Genomic DNA, 21,470 nt, shown 5'->3' with positions numbered 1-21,470 from the left:
TGAAACGCTCTTTTTTTCTTCTCCCATTCTCTCGCTCTCTCTCTCTCTCACTCTCTCACTCTCTTTCGCTCTTTAACTGCGTCACGATCCTCTCAAGGGTTTGCCATTGGTTTGCATTTGGCAAAAAGCGTTCGAATATAAAGCGTTCGATTATAATCGACAACATGATTTGCATGAAAAGATGCTGGCCAATATTTCCGATAAGATTCTGTATGCATATTTGATGTCATGTAATTTGTTTTAGATGGCTATACATCATGTCATGTGTGCGCGCATTTTGTCCTCTTGAATTAATTATTGGATGCGGTATATCAAATTATGTTTGTTACAGTCGATCAGATCAAAAACGCGAGCATGTCATATTCTTTGCATCAGCAAAATGATTTGGGCATAAAGAGCCCAAAGAAGGGAAGGGAAACACAGATAGAGAGAGAAAATACGTCGCACGCGTTTCGCAACTAAATGAAATTTTAATTAATCCGCTTTGAAATAATCACATTGCGATCCAATTGACTGATTTTCTATTGATTTGAATTTTCAAAAGCGTCAACTGCTTGTTGCAGCGACGACGACCATGGCATCAACATCACCATCGGCAACAACAGCAGCAATAGCAATATCCGTAGCGCCGGATGCATGCATCCAGGCCAATTTCTGGGTGATGCTAGGCTCAAGTAAAAGCTCCAACTATCAAATAAACAGTGCAACAGTGGGAGGAAGAGAGAAATTTTTTTTCGATAACGTTCAGGTTAAATAAATCGAATCGGTATTTGCAATGCGTAGAAATTTATGGGCAATTCAATGAGTAAACAAAGTTTTCATCGACTAAATTTCAATTGAATTTGCAAATATATGAGGTGCATCAAACCGATATATATTCACTGAACAAATAGCACAAAGCAAAACAAAGACGGAAAACTTTAATTCATATCACCCATCCATTATGCAAAAGCTAATAAATGACAATGTTGGATGGGTGCGCGAAGGCCCCGCGTATGTGTGAACGTATCAGTATGCGCACAATCAAGAGCATAAACAAAAACATCATACAGCATAATATTTGAGCCACCGTTGCTCGCTTCTCGTGTCGTTCTCCGCGTGTGTGTGTGTGTGCGTTGTGCAATTACCAAGCACAGACAAAGCACGGGACGAGCGATAACACACCATTTGCATCAAACACTGTATCTAAAACCAATTATTTACCATTATTGTTTAATATGTAATTGTGCGCTGTTCGTGCACATTAAATTTAGGCGAAAATTATGCAAAATGAAATTTATTGGGATTTTACTGTGATGTGAAACCAAACCAAACCAAACCAAACGGAAAAAAACAAGCATGTTGTGTGTGTATATGCGGTCGAACAATTTTTGTGGTAGAAACTCTGCAAGCGTTATTTAAATAATTGGAACTTTTTGATATGTTCAAATTATTGAAATGTTTTCAATACACTCCATATATATATATATATGTTTGTTCTGAGCTGGTGGCGGAGTCTGTTAGGAATAAAGTGCATCTTTTGTTTTACGGGTAAAATTGTATGTCTGCATCGCAATGACATGCGTTCGCAATTTGAATTTCAAGAGCCAGCTGAAATTATGTGTTATTCGAATGAGTGTATTTTATGTAATTTTCTACACTTTTTTTCCTTCTCCAACAATAACACAAACGCCGGTGATAGTAATAAACTGTAAAATATGAATTCCAACAATTAATAGTTTGATAAGTTTTATGAAAATTGCGGTCATGCTCGTTGTTTTCATCATCCGATTCAGTGCTGCAGAGAAATGAATGGTTGGCCAATGGAGAGTGAGAGGTTCTCGCTCTATAGATGTGGTGAATGAAAAAGAGAATAGGATATTTTAGTTGAAACATGCTCAAGTGTGTGTTTTGTTTTAACACACACACACACGCGCCCGTACCATACTGTCGTGTCGTTGAGCTTTTAACTGCTAAACGGATGGACTCAATAAAAGTGATCTTTTATGCGCTTTCATTCACGAATGACCCACAAGTATATATAACTCGTCTCTCAGTGCTGCCTCGGTGTTTTAACAATTTCATTGAAACAAGCAAACAACAAACGTTTGCCAATTGTTTGTCCGTTTTCTCTCCCTCTGTCTCTCTTTCTCTCTCGTTGTTCGTCTCCTATCTCTGTTTGGTCGTACTCTCGGGCCATATTGTACACAACACACATTCAGGCACAAAAGGTGTGTATGCGATGTGTTCATATGAACGGCGTATAAAATATAAAAAGATTTTATCATTTTATTATTTCCTTTTTTCCCAATAAAACACATCGGTTACACAACAATACACACACACACACAAACTCATATAGATATACTGAGTGTAACCGCGTCACTATTTTCGACTTTCGATCGCCGGGTGTCGGGCTTTTCCAGCATTTATTATTCGGTGCCATCAATTGATAAATGCATTTTACGGCGGCACAGCATTTTTGTTGTTTAGCCCAAAAAGCACCCTCAAAATATTCAGGAAGGACGGATGTCGACACACAAACACATTCACTAACAAATACGGCGGCGGCGTCGTCGTCGTCGGTCGTGCTGTTAATGCCACCACCGCCGCCGCGTATATGAGTGGAATCGAACCTTTGTTAAAGCAGTGATACCAAAAACCCCGAGCACAAAAGAAACTATTTATTTCAACAAAATGGCATTTCCTATAAAAGTTTGATTTGTTTTATTCAATGTTCCTCCTCTTTCACATCTCTCTCTCTCTCTCTGTGTGTGTATGGGTGAGTGTGTTTGTGTATCGATGGGATCCGTTCATTTGCATTCAATTTTTCTGTTCTCTCTATATCTCGCATTTCAATAGTTCATCGGTTGGTGATTGTTCGTATTTGCCAACCAAATGTTGTTCGAGCACATTCGAAATGCCCCGGTCAATGCGTTCACCATATTCTTACTGCATACTTGATATATATTTTTGAGATGGTCGATCCCGTGTTTGCCTTTGTGTATATTTATGTGTGTGTGTGTGTGTATCTGCATGAGTTCGACCATATCCCAGAAAATTAAAATACGAACGAACCGAAGAGTTTTCGGGTATTTGCATTTTCAGTGAATCTAAATGATTCCTATTGAAAACGAAAAACGATTCATTTTAAGCGATTGTCAAAACAAAGCTGCTTTTTTGGGCGGCGATTCTTCTGAATTTACATTCGAGAACAGAGCAAGAGTAAAAGCAAGAGCAAGCGAATGGGAATCGAACGAATAATATAAACAAAGTATGATTGAGAGAATTTTCATTTGCTGTAATCGAATTTCTGGCAGTCATTTCGCTCTGATGCATCGCACTTTTTGTAATTAAGAAACATGAAACGAGAAAAAAAATGAAACGACAACAACAACAGCATACCATCAAATAAAATTTCCAAATTAAACGACAAATCCAAAATGTGTGCTGCTGCTGCTGCATGTCGATCTCGAAGGCAAAAATTTCGAAATTAACTTTCAATCGATTTTTGTGTATCGGCTGCACAACAAAACAAATAAACTTGAAAACGTAACACAGCGGATTACATGAACACAAAACTGTGATTGGGTCGAACACATACACAGTGCACAACAACAAAAACAACAACAACAAATACCAGAAAAAAACACAATGACCAAAAAATAGAAAGAAATCACGATTGAATGTAATGGGAAAGCATCGGCAGCACTTCAAATACGGAAATGTGAAGCTATGTCCATTTGGTTGTTGTTGTTGTTGTTGTTACTCCTTTTTTACCTCCCTCTCTCTCTCTCTTTCGCCCGGTTAGTAGTTTTTGTATTGTTCTGCATCGTAATGTGCTGCTTTTTTCTCAACCGAGGGGGAAAAAATCTGGAAAAATGTGTACTCAAAAAATCAAACACAATAGTGTAAATCTGTATGTTAAATGGGAAAAAAGAAATCTGGTTTAGTTCATTGCATTTTCATTAGATCGAATCCCGGAAAGCATGAGCGTGTGCCGCCGTGCTCTTTCCCAGAACATAAAGAGTTCATGTGGGCCGTTCACTCTCGCGATGTTCAGTACGGAAAAACGGGCATAACGAGCCAACGAAGCACAACAATGATTACAAGCGACGACAAGGAATGGCAATTTCGTGTATTTTTTCCTCTTTCTCTCTCTCTCTCTCTCTCTCTCTCTCTGTGTGTGTGTGTGTGTGTGTGTTTGTATGTTGTTCGTTATTGCGTTGAGCAATCGTTCATTCAAATATGCGCTATAATACGTCTACATGAAATGACAAAAATATACTCAAATTACGTTAAATGAATTAAAAAAACGTTGAAAAAACACGCACATACACAGTAAAATAAATAAAAAAACAAGCATTGAAATAACGAATTGGAACACAGACGAAAAACGGTGAAAAAACTGAAAATATGCGGATCTATGATGTTTTTGTGGGTTGTTGTGTTTTTTTTCTCTCTTTCTCTCTCTCTCTCTCTCTCTCTCTATCGACTGCGGTGTGTATGGGAAAAATGTGTAGTATCCATATTTATACGATATTTGAAGGCAAGCATAAGATGAAAGTTTCAATTTTTACCGGTATGTTATGTGTATGTATATGTGTCGTTGCTTCCCCGGTGTGCTAAATTGTCTCTGGTGTACGCTTATACACTGAACGATTGCATCATTTGCAGAGATTGGGAAAGAGAAACAGTGCGCAAGGGAGAGAGAGAAAGAGAAAATGAACGATGTTGACGACGAATCCAATCGGATAAACTGTGCAAAATGCACAAAAGCGCCTTGATACACATACAACATTTATCACAACCATCGAATCCAACCGCACACCGCATGAATATGTGAAAATCTCGAAACGAAATAGCAATGCGAATAACGGGCACACCGTCGAGGTAAATGGAAAGTTTGATGTGGCAAATGGCCGATCGGGCAATCGTTGGAGTTGGCAAAGTGAGGAGAAAGAAGAAAGACGCGGCAACGACGGCCAACGGGGTAAAATCGGAATGCACGAGACATTCAGCGCACAAAAATGAAAACGAGAACGAGATAGGGAGAGTGAGTGAGTTGAATTGAAACGAATGGTGAACTATTCCTCAATAATTTCGAGAGCGAGTGCCTTATTTGTGCTTTGCGGCTTTCCTTCAAACACATATGTGTTTCACTTCTACTCAAAATGATGGACACACCGAAAATTCGAAATATTTGTGTTCAGTGCATTCCGATAATGGTGTTAATATGTGTGCAATAGCAGTCAAACCATTGTTCATTTTGCGAATTGTTCAACAATTCAATTACTGGGATACAAGTTTCTTTGCACTTTGTTCACTTTTCGACTATGTGTGCTGTGTGCTTCTGTTGTACTATCAAAATGAGCACAAATTGAGAACACCTGACCATGTTTGTTGCACAGATATTTTATCTCTGGGTGTGGGTGTGTGTGTGTGTGTGTGTGTGTGTGCCTGTCTAGTTTTCCACTTTTTTTATTCATCATTTTCTCTCTTCCTCTCTCACCTTCCCACTTGAATCGACATATATGCATCCACAATGTTTTTCCAGCCTGAAGTAAAGAAACCAGAATGTTCAGCTTCAAACTCGTTGGCTTCATTTTATGATGGCCACACGAAGTTGTGCACAGAGACAGTGTGTATGTGTGTGTGTGTGTGTGTATGGTCTGTGTTTACCGACCGAACAAAGTGATAATAAAATTTTTGGGCGAAAAAGTTGATCAAATGAAATGAAATGAACACGGAAATAAAATGTTTTACATGTAATTACCGATCAATTAGAACAATACTCGTCAGCTTTGCACCGTACGGTTTCTGAACAAATGCACGGCATTTTGGCGTGTATGACTTATGTAATATGTATTAGTGTTTAAGCAGTACAATTTTCGCTTTGGCCAAATGGGTGAACGAACGAATGCGCACGTTGCTCGTTAATCGAAATGACCTCATGATAATTTCAACAGAATGCTGTTTACTTATTGATTCAATTTTTGTATACAAGTGGAAAAAACTTCTACGAAGTAATATTATTTGACAAGCTGTTGTTCCGCCGAACACATCCGCTACTGTCTCAATATAGAACAAGTTACAATCAACAGCTCGCAAACGAAACATCACTCACAAACAATAAGTACATTTTGTTGGACGCATCATGCTTTGTAAAGTTATCGGCCTACCGTTATGACCAACACACATACACACACCCCAACCCACATTTACTTCAACAATAAGGATAATCATTTATTTATCATTTCTTGAAGTTTTTCGATTGATTCGAGTATTAGTGTGTGTTCGGTTGTTCCAACAGGCGTATGAAAGCGTTAGCATTGTGTGAGCTCACATTTTACGTCTTCGATAACACTATAGAACAAGAATAAATAATGAAGAAGTTCGATTTTTGATTACGATTACGAGTGTGTGATTGCTCTTTTATGACCATTGTTTTTGAAGTTTCTGCGAACGACTGAATAGACTGTTGACAGTATTGTTTCTTCCCTTCTTTGGATTGTGTGGGTAATAAAAATCATAAAGCGATGGAAATGGATTGTGAAAACCCTTTACATGACTTTTTTTTGGAATGGTCAATGCGGATCCACATACCGAAAACTTCTAATGCAAAATAATTTTCCTTGTTTTTTTTTATTACATCCCGTACAGTCGACTCTCGATGGAGTATTAAGATCCCTTTAAAGCGTATTTACTAGAGATATTGGAATAGAAGTAAAAAAGCGAGCGTACACTATTAACAAAAGCTTATATGAATGCTTTTTCTGGACAATCGGTTGAAATGGTTGGTCATGCTTAGTTTTTGGGTATTTTTCTCTATCTCTCTCTCACATACACAAACAGGAATCATTCTATCGTATTCTCCATTGTTGATTTCAATATCAGCACCCATCTAATTAAATTATCAATATAATTTGATAAGCATTGGTTAGTCAATGAACGAACGGACAAACAAGGCAATGATGGTCGAAATAAAATGCAAAACTAAAATAAAACTATACACACATACACATTCGAACACACATATTGCCAAGAGTTTTTGAGCCACGCCAAAAATGGCCAAAGACTGAAATAAAAACGGAGCAACACGAGTTTTTCGTCGAGAACAAAAAGTGTGGTACGATCAAAGTTTGTGAATTTTTTTGGTATCTATTCAATGGTATTTGTGTATATATGTGCGACAACACATCAGGGAGAATTGTTGGCCGCTTCGAACTGGCCTAAGCTTTGAGATCACAATGAAAATTTGTAAATACGGGATAACCGAAGTCTGTACGTCTCTGGCAAGTGAAGGAGAATGGGAGTGTAAGAGGCCAAGTAACATACCCTTAGCCATTTACTCTCCACACTTTTCCGAACAGAAACGATATTGTACACGTTCATCCATTCATATGAAGCCAGTAGTAACAGTAGCAGAAGCGGCAGCAGCAGCAGCAGCAGCATATGGTGAAACAAAAAGCCATGCCATAAAAGCTGCTGCGCTATATTTTCACAAAACAATAACAATAGAAAATCATTTCTCGTCCGGGGCGAAATTGTATTTTTTTCTTCTGCCATGGCCATCGTTTTTCCTATCATTTTGTAATTTTATGTGTATGTGCTTTCGGTATTTTTGTTAAATACCAAAAGATTTATACTTTTTCTATGAATTGTGTGTCTATTTCGATTTTGGATGGTGTGTATGTGCACAAGGGATTTCGTAGTATGATTGGTTCCTTTTGTTTTTATTTGGCGATGCAATCCAAAGTTTCATAGTCCAATACGCGACGCTCCATAAACCATTTCCACCACCAAAAACATGCTAAGGAAATATGGAAGTATAGTATTTTGCTGGTGGTGGTTTTGATGGTTTTTTTTTCTGCCTTCTTTCGTTATTTCTCTTGTAATTTTCGATTGTATTGTTTCCATGAGTCAAACTCAATGCATGCTCAACCGTGATTATTTTTCGTTCTATCACATTCAAAACGGAATGCCTAGCCACTGATTTTAATATATTTCTAGCTTCCGACCATCATTTTTCCCTATTCATATTGATATTTTGCTATGAAAGCACAGATACGGCAGAAAAAAACTGTCCTCGACACAAAAAAAAAGAAAACAAAAAACGAAAACAAAAGCAAAGATATTGAGCGCACAAGACATCGGTTAAACAATACGTTTTGGTGTGGTGCACACATACGCATGAATTTTTTCAAGAACTGAAGCGCAACTAAATGGAAAATGGTATTAAAAAAACCCGAGAGAACCAAACCAAGTAAATAACAACAACGACAACAGCAAAAAGAAACCACAAAAATAGAATATTCAGCCCATTCAGAAAACGGCACCAAACAACAACCGAGCTTGTGCATAGAACAAAAGAAAAAGAAATAGATAATAGAATGATTATTATTATCAGAAAAGTTTGTGTGTATTCAAGAATCACCATTAAGAGTCCATTATTCACTCAACGGACAGCAGAATATATAAATACGAGATGGAATGTGGACAATGAGGAAAAACAACGCCGACGATGACGAAGACAGAAGAAGAGAGAGATAGAGAAAGGGGGAAAGTATAAGAGTGCTTGAGCCAAGTAATCCTGTTTTGCCATGCCGAAAAATATTGTGTGAGGCGGTAGAGAAAAAAAGGGCAGCGGACTCTTCACGATAGATACATGTCTATCGATTAGACTGTAAAATAGTTTCACTTTTGCCATTGTAATGCTTCAGCTTTTTTTTTTCTTTGGCGTCTTTCTGTTTGTCGCAGGCTTGCGCCACACACAAGTGTGTGTTTACGTCGCAAATACTACTTCATATACTATTGTTATCGCCGACGACGATGACAGCACCAGCAACGGTCGCCATCATGACATTTTCTATTTCTTTTTCGCTCTGTCTTTTCTTCCCTTCACACACTTGTTCCTCTGCCCGAATCGATTGTTTTTCTGCGTCTCTGTGTTTGCCAAGCAAATTCTCAACAACTATTGGCATTGTTTTGCTTGAGCTTGGGCAAAATCGCTTGTATCATTTAAAACCAGATAAAAACACACACACACACACATGCCGATGAATGTGTGTACAACATGAGAGCTATGTGTCATTATGATTTTCAGAGTTTTTGTATGCGGTGATGCTTTTGGTGGTGACAAGCCGCTGTCGCCTAATCTGTCGTTTCGCTTGTTATTTCCCTCTTCCAATCATCCATACACACCATGGGTCCCAGAGGTCGGTAGTCACTTTTTTTCCCAGTGCTGCCCTTCTCATCTCCCTTTTGTCAAATCCTATTTAAGCTTAATTTCGGTAGCGCAAAGCGCTTGTCTTAGCTACCATCGTTAAATAATAATTCATAATAATGATGGATTAACTTCACAATGTTAATGTGTTCGCTGCGAATGCGATCTTTCAATGTTCAAATAGCAATGTGAATCAGTGCTTGTGCGGCCCCGGACACTGTGTATTATTGTGCCTATCGCCATCAAACGCGCGCGCGGTCGCCGACATCGTCGAGAGAGAGAGAGAGAGAGAGAGAGAAAGAGAAAATCCATTTACCCAAAATTTTGTTCATGTTTATTTTGTCATTTGCACATTTCACTTCACCAAATTCACATTTTCTCCATCATATTCACACAGAGACATGTTGGCCGCAAAAAACACGAGAGACTGATGTTGATGTGTCATCATTTCGGTTACAACCAAAATTATTGTCGCTTGTAACGAAAGCACGCTATCATTCTCTCGTACTCTCTATTCCAGCAAATCAACGACCACAAAAAAGGTTGAACGAATAAAAACCCACAAGCGACTAGATGATAATGGCACAAAAGCAGACAATAAAAATTATGAATCGATTTGACCCGATATCAATTTAAAATGTGCATTTCCCCCCTCTCTCACTCACGTTCTATTTTTTGATGTTGCCTGAAATTTGATCCAATGAACTGACCATTCTTTCGGTTGAAACTCAAACAAACTCTGCTCACCGGCTGACTGATTGTCATTTGATCAGAACAAAAAAAATGTTTGGCCCAATTTCTAGCTATTTTCCCAGTGTCTCACACACAATTCCATGTATCGAAGAATTAACTTTTCCATCTCGCTCGGATTTTGTCTGTGTCACTGCACACATGAATTGCAATGTGTAATTGCACAGAATGCATCTGTGTGTGGTGATTTCGGTCAAAAGGGTATAAAAATGGAATTTTGATTGTGTGTCTGTGACTGTGTGTGTGTGTATGAGTCTTCGAACGATTGCAACTATTGTGTGAATAATTCAACAACACACCGATGAAGATGGATGGCCATCAGCAAAATTTATGTTCTACTATTTTGTAAATAACCATTGCATGGTATATGCATCTACCTCAGGGACAGTAAATATGGTATAGTATTTTCGCATGAAACCAGAAAGCAATTGAATGACATCGAATATTTTCATGTTGCCTAAGATGTGAATCTTAGCAACTTCACTTGAACGGAGTGGCGCTCACATCACACAATTGTGAATTGCCATTGCTTTTGTTGTTTTTGTTTTTGTTGTTGCCATCTAAGCGGTTGAGTTTTTTCCTCGTCCAGTGTTAGATCATTCTAATTTAAGTGGGTTTTTTGCTGGACGACTCAATATGCATGTATGGAATTGACATCGTTTGCCTTATGGATTCCAAAGCAAAGGAATCATGTCATGTTTCAGCCGAAATCTATTTTTTGCCTTCTGTCCTTTATTATCCTAGCCGTTGTTGTTCATGTCCAGAAAGAAAAGGCTCGAAACAGCGAATTGCGATGACATGAAAGTGAACATAAATATTTACAGAGTATTTTCTCGGCTATTAATATGTCTAATGTTGACATACACAAAAACAATACATTGAGCATAAAAATCGCATGTGATATGCATGTGTTTGTGTTTGTGTCTGAGTGGATGTGCATGCAGAGGTTCAGGAACAATTACTCTAATGGATCCAGTTGAATCGATGTGGTCTTTACTACGACCTTTCAGCATGTCATAATGGCTTCTCATATGGCTGACATTTGTTTGTTTTGAACAATTTTTCTCTCGCCCACTCTCCCTCTCTCTTTCTATCTCTCTCTCTTTTGGTTGCTGTTGCTGTTGCTGTTGTTGTCATCACTAATGTCGCTGCTCATTTTTGGCGTTTGTTTGATGATGAAAAATTTAAAATGTGTCAGCCAACTCTAATTGCTAGGATTCATTACCATATAATAATCCAATTTTTGGGCATTGCCCCCCATTTAGATCATGAATTATATGAACTGCCCGTTAGCTCATGCAATTCCCTTTTTTTCATACTAATTAAAAGTATTATAATCATTTTCACATAGATTTTTCTGATATTAAACCATTTTTTCCCCGCTCGACTTTATTTTTTCCAGATAGCCTGATTTAATAATTTTTTCCACATAACTATCCGTGTACATCACGCCCAGCAGAGCACTCAACCACTCCTGGCATTCGCCTTGACGCGTTCCATCTAAAACAAACTGAAGCAGAAAAAAGCTAACGGCAACATAATCAAAAGCCATCTCAGATTCATGCTAAAAATAAAAGCTGAAAATCATCAAGTGAACGGGAAAAAAAAAAACAATTGAGCATACAAGAGGATGAAAAAAGAATGCTTACAACATTTAATAGTTAAAATATCCAGAACACAAAAAATTGACTGCTGTTTTCGTTAATTGAATTGCACTTGAACATCGAGCCTAAGAATTGAATTAAAAAATTTCAACCATTTTGCTAAGAACAAAAGAGCTCTGACGCAATAAATTATTAAACATTTTATATGCTGAATGCCCGACGAAAACAGAACAAAATTAAATCCATCGGCGCCTCATTGACAGGCCGACCGAAAAACGGCAGCAAAAAGACAGGACAAAAAATTGTGCGTACACACATAAAACCAACACAATTACTGTTCTCATTACAGGCTATAAACAATTATATATATTAAAAATGTATAGTTAATAAATTCAATCAAACTTTGAACCGACCAAATAATTTGCGCGAGCGTTTGAGATAATAATAGTGATAACGATAACGACTGATGAATCCAGAAAATTTCGGGTTGAGAGAGAGCGAAAAACCGCAAATAACTGTGGCAAAAAGTATATGTGTTCAAAATAAATTGATAGACCGAAAAATTCAATTGAAATTAATTTGGTGAAAAAGAGTTTAATGTGCGCGAATGTGAGCAATGACTTTTTATTTTATTCCCGCTGGCTATCGACCCCATTGTGTATCATCCCCTCGTTTTGTGTGAATTATTATAATATTTAACGGATAACCAGGAACGAGAGGAAAAACACACACACACACACGAATCAAGTTTTCCTCCCACCAAACAATTGTATTTCACACACATTTTATTTAAATACAAAAAAAAAATCCGGCGTTCAACCGAGTGTGCATAAAAAGCGAAACGCGCACGGAACGTGAAACACACAGATCAAGCACAGAGAAAACGTCAGCCGGACAACGATACAAATAGTGGTGACGCCACTGTGTTTATTGAGTGAAAATTGTGGGACAGCATTGTTCATTGCACATGGTGCACTTGTGTTCACACATAACAATTGCATAAAAATTCAGCATCCATAAAGTCCCTAATGCGCTACATTAACAGTGAACTACGGCGCAAAGAATAAGAAGATTCAGTGTGAAACTCTAAAACCAACTAAAAACTGCAACTTAACGATATTTAGAAGAAGGACAAAAAAAAACAAACAGAAATAAGTTCCTGACTTTAATTGGTATTATAAGCCGAACAGACAGAGAACGTACGAACAGACAGAAGTGGTGTAGATCGAAACGTGGCACGGCATCGAAAAAGCCATTCCATTTTTCCGTGTGTGTGTGTGTGTGTTAAAGCTCATTAAAGTATGAATGAAGTAGTCGCTGTGGTGTGCACTCACGCATATAAACAATAAACTGCAATTAATAATTTTTCATAATTAAATCAATTTGTCATTCGTCAACGTGCTCAACGGCCGCTGTCTGTCTCTGTTATATTTGAATGTGTTTGCCAGAGGGATAGACATTTTATTGGACAATTACACATGCACATACACAAGACACTGAGTGATAAAAACCGCATCATAAGTGAAATCGTTTATGAAGCTGTAACGACGACAAAGAGTGAGCTCTGACAATAACAACAACGTCTGCGAACATGACAACAACGGCAACAACCGCACAGAAAAGAGTAATCGAGAGCAAGTTAGTGAGGCAGATCGTGCTTCGCACATTAAGCGCATAGAGTGTCAACACGCTACACGATTTACACGCGCTTTTATGGTATAATTATGTACATTACAAACAATAACCGAATCAAGCCGAACAGAGGCAAGTCATTTTTATAGGAGGTGGATAGGAATAGACATACGCGGCGCTCATTTTGCCAGTACACACAAGCCAAACAAAAGCACACACATACTCTAACTACACTTACCCTCATAGATTTCGTATATATATACACGCGTGTTGTCCGCACATGTACCCATGAAGAGAGTTTAAATAAATGATGAAAATTTTCCAATTCGAAAAAGCGAAAACAGCAACCAAACATAGTAACAAGCGGCACTTTTCATCAAGCACACATACACTAAATCAATGCGAAAAACGTTGAATTAGAGGTAAATGGTCCCCGACACAACAGCACTCCAAATCGCTGAATAACGGCAGCAGTAACATCAATAAAACATTCACAACAATAACCATTAAAGACCATTTTTCGCATTTACTCATTTGTATTACATTTTGGGGGTGAAATTAAGTGCGGTAAATTTGTTGCTACGAAACTTTTCGACTCTATTGAGAGTAAGAGAGCATTGTGGTAGCGGCGGCGGCAAACGCGAGCCTCAGCACTTTTTCCACTACGCACTCTGATAGATTTTATGGGAATAAACCTGGAAATTGAGAGTGGTGTCCGAGCATATTTAAAACGTAATAAACATCGACCATTTTGGCAATGACACAAATTATCGTGCAATAATCAGTCGCTGAAAAACGGAACGCTTTGCTTACTTCTTTCTTCCTCATTTCCCTACCGAAAGCCTTTTCGACACACCACAGCCGCGCACGTGCGCGCACGTATCAATTTAATCGCTTGCGACAAGGACACTTTACAGCAATCTTACGACACAAAATATACACCAAGAACTCGGCTAGACAACGGCCACTTCGAAAGACTGAAAATAAATGCTAATTATATTTGCATTGAAAGTCAAATCAATTTAGTGCGTTGAATAAAATCGCTCGTTTGATGGGATTAAGTATACTTTGGCAAAAACAATAATAATCACGTCAATAAAAGAAACAGCAATAATAAAGCACAAAACGACGACAACAACGTCGAAAACGACGACAACGACACGCTATTTACCAGTGTATTAAAAAGATCCGTGCATTAAATCAATGCCACGCATTTTCCGTCTAATAAACTACCGAAAATAAACTGTCGCCGTCGACGAAAATAGTTATTAAACATTATTATCAGTCGAACGAAATAAATTTAGTTACCCAACACAAAGAGTCGCGCGCTCAATAAATTAAAGCAGCAGCAGCAGCAGCGGCAGCAGTAGTTGCAGTAGCGACATAAAACGCGTTTATCGATAGGCCGTGATTCAGAGCGTGAACGCAGAATTGTTGGTTCGGTTGAATTACCGTAGCCAATGTGTGAAAGTGCATGTATTAAAAGCTAACTTCAAGACGGAGCAATCACTCGAATCACCGCGATTCAATCGCAAAGTGAACGAAAACGAAAACGAAGACGCAGAAGTAGGAACTGAGGCTAAAGTCGACGATAGTGTGTGCCAAACAATAACGGCCACAAACGATAAACAATATCACCAACATAATCAGCAAATCAACACGAAAATCTCATCAAAACAGCGACCTAGCCAAACACATTATCGCGTTAGGAATGACGTCATGATATCGCAATTCGACTACCGCCTTTGGATATTCTTTAGTTGCTTTATCGCATTACAATGTAAGTACCATGAACATTTCCTTTATTACTAGACATTAAGCGGTTTCTCACGGCTTTGAGCTCCTGTTTCTTTTCTGTTCTTTTCGGTTCAGTTCTCCTCCACCATGAAGATCTATATAGTCTTCGTGCTTTTTTTTTTACTTCGTTTCGTTTCCTTTTTTATTTTGGTTGTCGTTACACTCTTCCTTCCATGTTTTCAGTGTGTGTGTGTGCTAGAAGCGGCAAGTGCAAAACGGATCCCATTCACCGGGATTCAATATAAAATGCGGAGCGCGCGGCTGCTTTTAGTTATGCATGAAAACCGATAAATTGCACATTGAAGCGAAGAGCGTTTCGTATAATCGAACATTATTATCACTTGCTCTCTCTCTCTCTCTCTCTCTCTCGCGCGCGCGCTCGCGTTCCCTCGCTAAATCAATACTTCCTCTTTGAATGTTGTTCTTACTGTGCGCGTATTTTCACTTGAGATCCCATTGCGAAATGCTGACAACGGAAGTATTACAGCTGCTTAAAAACGCTTTTGCTCTCTCTCTCTCTCTCTCTCTCTCTCTCTCTCTCACACCGTCTCTTTCGCTTCACTCGTTGTCTTGTATTGCCATTGCAACGGAAGTATTGTTGTTGCTCTTAATCATTTTTCCTTGGCATTTGCCGGTGAATGAACCAAGTAGTTACATAATCAGGGTCCCAACAACATAAGTAGACAATGGAGAATACGAGACGATCTAGTGAAAGATATGTCATTGAAAATTGTCTATGGAGAATTTCTCTTCTCTTTTTCTTGCTCGTTCTTTTCCTCAAGCCGAATTCGAATCCAGAGCCCCCCGAAACGAAAACATAAATAAAAATCGAGAGAGAACGAGCAGAAAGAGACAGAATCAATGGAAATTCCATCAGATTTATTTCAGATACAAAACGGAGAGTCGTTCGCATCACCATCAATTTTGTGTTCATCGTTTTTCCGATTCCGATTAAATTGACTTCAATTTAACTTTCATGGTTGTGTGCTGTTATTTCAGTTTCAATTCGCATGTGAAAGCATAACATAGACACATACATACAAACACCGAGAGATCGAGTTTTGGTCTCTACCTCCCTCTCTATCTCATTCATTCGCTCACGTATTCGTTCAAAATCGAAAAATCTCGACCGTGGCGCACTGGGTTTGTAACATTGACATCAACAATTCACAACCGGAGACAACTTAATAAAACGAAACGGAATGGAAGCGACCGACAACAACAACAATAAGAAAAAATGCCAATCTATTTCAATTTCAGCACTTTCTCAGTTATATCAGAGCCAGCAGAATTTCTCTTTCTCTCTGAGACACAACCACGCAACAAAAAGTGCAGAAAAATATACCCACACTTGAAACATCCACCGAAAATCGTCAAAACCAAGAACAGTTGTCCCTTCACACTCGCTCCGTTCGAAAATATGCAATCATAGTCTCGATTGTAGTTTGAGATGCTTTCTCATCGCTTTTATCAGTTCTATTTATTGGTACAACCGAATTGACTACAAGCATGCAAACAGAGCGTGTCTTACTCTCTATTCACCGTCTTCGTACGACCGACCGACCGACCGACCATCCGCCCGCCCTCCCGGCCACGGACCAAAGGTAGCATTGGCTAGATAACTTGCTTTATTGTCATGACAAATCTAAAACTTTACTTTGCTCTGCATCCACATTCATTTTTCCCAATAATTTTCCAACAATTTCCAGCCAAGAGCTATTAATAAAGGAAAAAAAAAATTACGAAAGGTAGAAAATGTGTTGCTGTTGACTTCCACAAAAAAATTATTGCAAAAATGAATGAAAAAACTCATTCTGCGGGCAAGCAGCGCAAAATCGACAAAACAAAGTCAAAACGGATTTGAGTGGAACGCAGAAAACAGAAAGTAAGAAAGATGCGTCGATCCGTTATTTCCAATCCGTTATACGGGATAAAACCATTTTGTATAACACACAAATCACAAAATGTTTGAATCGTGGGGCCATCGGCTAGGTAGAAAACAAGCAAACCAACAAATCGAATGCTGGAAATGAATATTTTCTCGTATTGTATGGGAGTGTGCGTTGTTGTTGTCGTTATTTTTCTCTTCTTTCTCTTCTGCGAATGCTCTGCAAATGCATGTTTTCTTCACATTTTTTTTCTTCATAGTTTTCTTCGTATTCGTATTCGATATTTTCATTCGTGGGCTCCGTTCAGTCTATGGCCCGCAGCAATTGCTACTTCTTTATCATTGTGCATGTATATGTTTAATGTGGCGGAGATTATAAGAAAAGGACTGTAAAAAAATCATATTGAAGACACAAAAAAGAGTATCGCCTGATTGTTTATGCTATTTGCTATACACAATATACAATATACATACATACATACAAATTTCATTTTCTCGTTTCACTGTCGAGCCTCGTTCAAATTTACGATCCAAATTTTCCGAACGAATTCCATGGTTATTATCATTGGCACCAGCCAAAAATGAAACAGATACACCGCAAACACAACGGAGATGAAAAGTAAGGGAAAAACACAACACACAAAAACACACACACACACCGAGAATAATATAACTGTGATGGAAACAAGAACGCCATTAAATGACAACCGAACATGGAAATTTTCGATTATTTTTTCCCATTCTCTCTCTCTCTCTCTCTCGCCACACTTTCGCAACCGTGTGCGTGTGAGAAAAATGTGACGCTCTGCTTATTGATAAATATTTCGTTTTTTGTGGTTTAATTTAGTGATTTGGTGAATGCTCCGAATTTAAATTCTGGTCGTAATAAAAGGGCGCGAGCGTTGGCGCAGCAATACAATTTATCGATACTGGTTAACATCAACAGCCAGATCTCAGTTTCGATAATAAATGACTGTAATTATATTAGCAGGTCCCATTCCAGCTCTACCTCTCATTCGCACTCACATACACACACACTCTCTCGTCAAATGCATGAATTTTATTACATGTCATTCGTTTTTGCCTACCGAAACATTTTGCCACCGATTTAATTCCACAGCCAATAATGATGTGTCGACTTTTCACCCATCAAACTGACTATTCGGCAAATGTTGTCTGTGTGCGTTTCGCGCGTGCATTCGCTCTCTCCCATCTCTCCATCAAAATATGTATGCGCGCGTGTCGATGTTGCCATGCCGAGCGCATTTCATGTTGATTTTTTATGTGATACTGTTGCTGTTGTTGCTGCTGCTGTTGCTAATTCAATGTTCTTGTTATGATATTCCAATTTAGTTGTGCCTTTCGATTCATTAGTGTAAAATGTAAAATCAATGTCAATAACTGACTGATACGAGAAAATAACTTTGACTAATGTACTCTCCGGGTCGTTCGCTCTCTCTCTCTCTCTCTGTCTCTGTCTCTCTCTCTCTCTCTCTGTCTCTCTCTGTCTCTCTTGCATCATCCGCATATTATTATACTATATTCCAAATCAAATGAGCAAAGTGCTGCAATATGTTACAATTAAAATATTTAATTTAACCGCAACTCACATCAGAACGCAATAAATACCGCAAGCGCTTTGAATTTATCTGCTTGTCAAAAGTTTGAATAATAGCGATTCATATCACAAGTTCTGGTTGCCGTTGCTCTGCCTCACTCCCTGAACCGGCTGCTTGGCTGCCTGACTGGCTTGCTTGACTGGCGCGTTCTTTCCCATTTTCCATATTCCGGTATCATAGAAAATGATGTATTGAGGCACAATTTGCATTTATATTAACTTCCAATACTTGATTACATTGGCATTTTTCTTTATTTTGCACTGAATGAGCGGGCCGTAAGCCAACGAGGGACAGGAATCGATGTAAACTTTGGAAAAAGTGGAAAAATTAACAAAACGCTTTAATTACAGGGCAGCTATTACAATAACACATACACACACACACACACACACACACACACAACTTCTGCCTTTCATAACGAATTAGATACGAATACGGTACGTTGAAACAAAAACTCGACCGATTCGGAAGTACAATCAAGTGGCTGGATTACCGACAAAGTCGCTACCAACATTTTTTTTTCTCGATAAATAGACAAAAATATACGTTGGAATGAGCAGATGAAAACGAAAAGATGGAATGAATAGAAAGAAGAAAAATTGAGTGAAGAAAAGTCGAAAAAAATGTTGCTGCGTATCACTTCAAGCGTTTCAATTTCAATGAAACACTTAAAGCCAATTTGCTAGACAAGCCACGAGACGATGGCTCAGTGATACTAAAAATGGCTAAATGCATTGTTAATATATTATAACTTTGGTCGCCTTAGAATTAAGCATACAAAAATCATATTCAACGCGAAACCGCAGTGAATGGGTATTCAGTGCCGAGTTAATGTTTTGTGGTGCCCTGAGGCTAAAATTTGTTGGTGCCCTTTGAATTTTTTTTAAAAATCAGTTGCAATTTTAACACTGTTTCAAATGTTTCACTTAAATATTAGTACAAAGTTCAACACTCTTCATGTTTTATATTCACCATTGAGCATGTAAATTTTCAACAGTAAAGTGGCAGTACACACCACACAATCGCAATGAGACTTCTTAATTCGCTATTCGCGACATTACGACAAGACTCGAATGGGAAGTTATCTTCAAATAAACGACAAATTTAGTTTTATAACTAAATTAAACAAATTGAACATCGATCAAATCTCAAAAGGCTTGTAATAAAATTGCATCCTTCTATGAAAATGGTCTTGATGCAAACGAATTGATTTCTGAATGCGAAATCGTCAAACAATATTTCTTCGAAAGTTCCGGTACTCTTGTTTCGCACGCTTCAATCCATTTGAAAATCCATGAAGAACAACTTCAAGCCGTTTTCCCGAATATTGATGTTATGCTGCGAATTTTTACATCGTTGTTCATTAAAAACGGGCCAGATGAACGTTCTTTTTCGAAGGTAAAATACATAAAAGATACATTGCGGACGGATAAGGAACTGAATGCATTTGCCTTGATGTCGATTCAAAACGAAGTTCTGGATTCTTTAGATATGGATGAAATAATAGAAGAATTTGTTTTGTTGAAGAACCGAAGAAAAATAAAGTGGTTATCTAGATTCAATTGAATATAAGTTAATTAAGTCTAGATTTTAATTTTATATGCAACATGCAGCAAAAAAAAAGAAAAAAAATAACAGTAGGTATTACACCGTGTGACAAAATAAAAGTTGTTGTTTTGCACATTGGGGTTTTGGATGCACGATTTTAGAGGACCTCAAAACAAACATTTCTGCATCATTACTTTTTCCGGATGACGTGTGAATAAGAAAGTTATCGATTTTGGTAGGTCTAAGGTAGCGCCTATCAACATATCACAGTGAAATTTGGTTAAGAGCTCTAAAATTATGATAAAAACCTACATGACTTGAAAGGTGAGACCTTCCCATAAATTTTGGTACCCTATTTATCAAAATCGGTTGGGAGGTTCGCGAGATATAGCAAAAAACATGTTTGAAAAAAAGATAAAAATAAATTCGGCTATTTTTCGAACAAAAATCGAACATTTGTTCGAGAGGTACCTTATTTTTTCATCCGATTGGCTTCAAATTTGGTATGGATTAGTTTTTTTATGAAAAAATTAGATTCCAATACCTAAATTGCAGTTTTATCTGCAAGAAAGTATAGTCGCCGAACAAAGTTTGCTATTTTTCAGTTTTGGTGAGTTCAAACATGTGTTTTGCTATATCTCGCGAACCTCCCAACCGATTTTGATAAATAGGATACCAAAATTTATGGAAAGGTCTCACCTTTCAAGTAATGTAGGTTTCTATCATAATTTTAGAGCTCTAAACCAAATTTCACTGTGATATGTTGATAGGCGCTACCTTAGACCTACCAAAATCGATAACTTTCTTATTAACACGTCATCCGGAAAAAGTAATGATGCAGAAATGTTTGTTTTGAGGTCCTCTAAAATCTTGCATTCAAAACCCCAATGTGCAAAACAACAACTTTTATTTTGTCACACGGTGTTATTGCTGTGCGCAAATTTCCTGTATTTATTTATTTTTAATGCGAGCGGTAGCGAGCGAGATTTTTTTTTAAAAAACAGCACTTTATGGGGCACCATAAACAGCTTTTCATAGCATGATTATTTTTCTTAGAACACCAAAATATCAACAATTTTTTTCATTTTCTCTCTTTGTAGTGCCCCCAAATGCGTGGTGCCCTGAGGCAATTGCCTCAATCGTCTCTATAGTTAACGCGACACTGATGTGTATGTGCCTGTGCATACTTTTTTGGAATTTAACCACGAAAAAAAAGTACTATGTTATGTTAGCTACAAGCCCAACCAATTCATGCTCACTCTCTATGTGAAAGTAAGAAAGTTTTACTTCTTCCAACTTTTAAAAGGTTGCGGTCATTGAGTTCGTTGCTGAAATGTCTTAAATTACTCTGAATATTTACCACGACAAGATTCTCATTTCGCCATTCCGTTCGTTTATTCGTGCGCTCATGATATTTCTTCTCATCT

The 21,470-nt window shown here is 38.0% G+C and overlaps 1 protein-coding gene across 2 annotated transcripts in view; it reads left to right on the top strand.

The window, feature by feature from the left end:
• Nucleotides 1–21,470, top strand: part of LOC129577326 (uncharacterized) — a 113,983-nt gene that overhangs the window by 30,789 nt on the left and 61,724 nt on the right. The window contains exon 2 of one of the 2 annotated variants that reach the window (XM_055464128.1): nt 11,358–14,971. In XM_055464128.1, the coding sequence (XP_055320103.1) occupies nt 14,911–14,971 (61 nt within the window). In that variant the 5' untranslated portion in view covers nt 11,358–14,910. The remainder of the gene's footprint in view (nt 1–11,357; nt 14,972–21,470) is intronic. The other variant, XM_055464129.1, reaches the window with a different exon arrangement.

This window comes from Sitodiplosis mosellana, unplaced genomic scaffold (assembly GCF_009176505.1).
Source record: "Sitodiplosis mosellana isolate CC-2019 unplaced genomic scaffold, AAFC_SMos_1.0 Smas_scaffold_6197, whole genome shotgun sequence".
NCBI classification, from domain to species: domain Eukaryota; kingdom Metazoa; phylum Arthropoda; class Insecta; order Diptera; family Cecidomyiidae; genus Sitodiplosis; species Sitodiplosis mosellana.
Note: the sequence above shows the minus strand (reverse complement) of the source record. Positions and strands in the feature narration are given on the sequence as shown.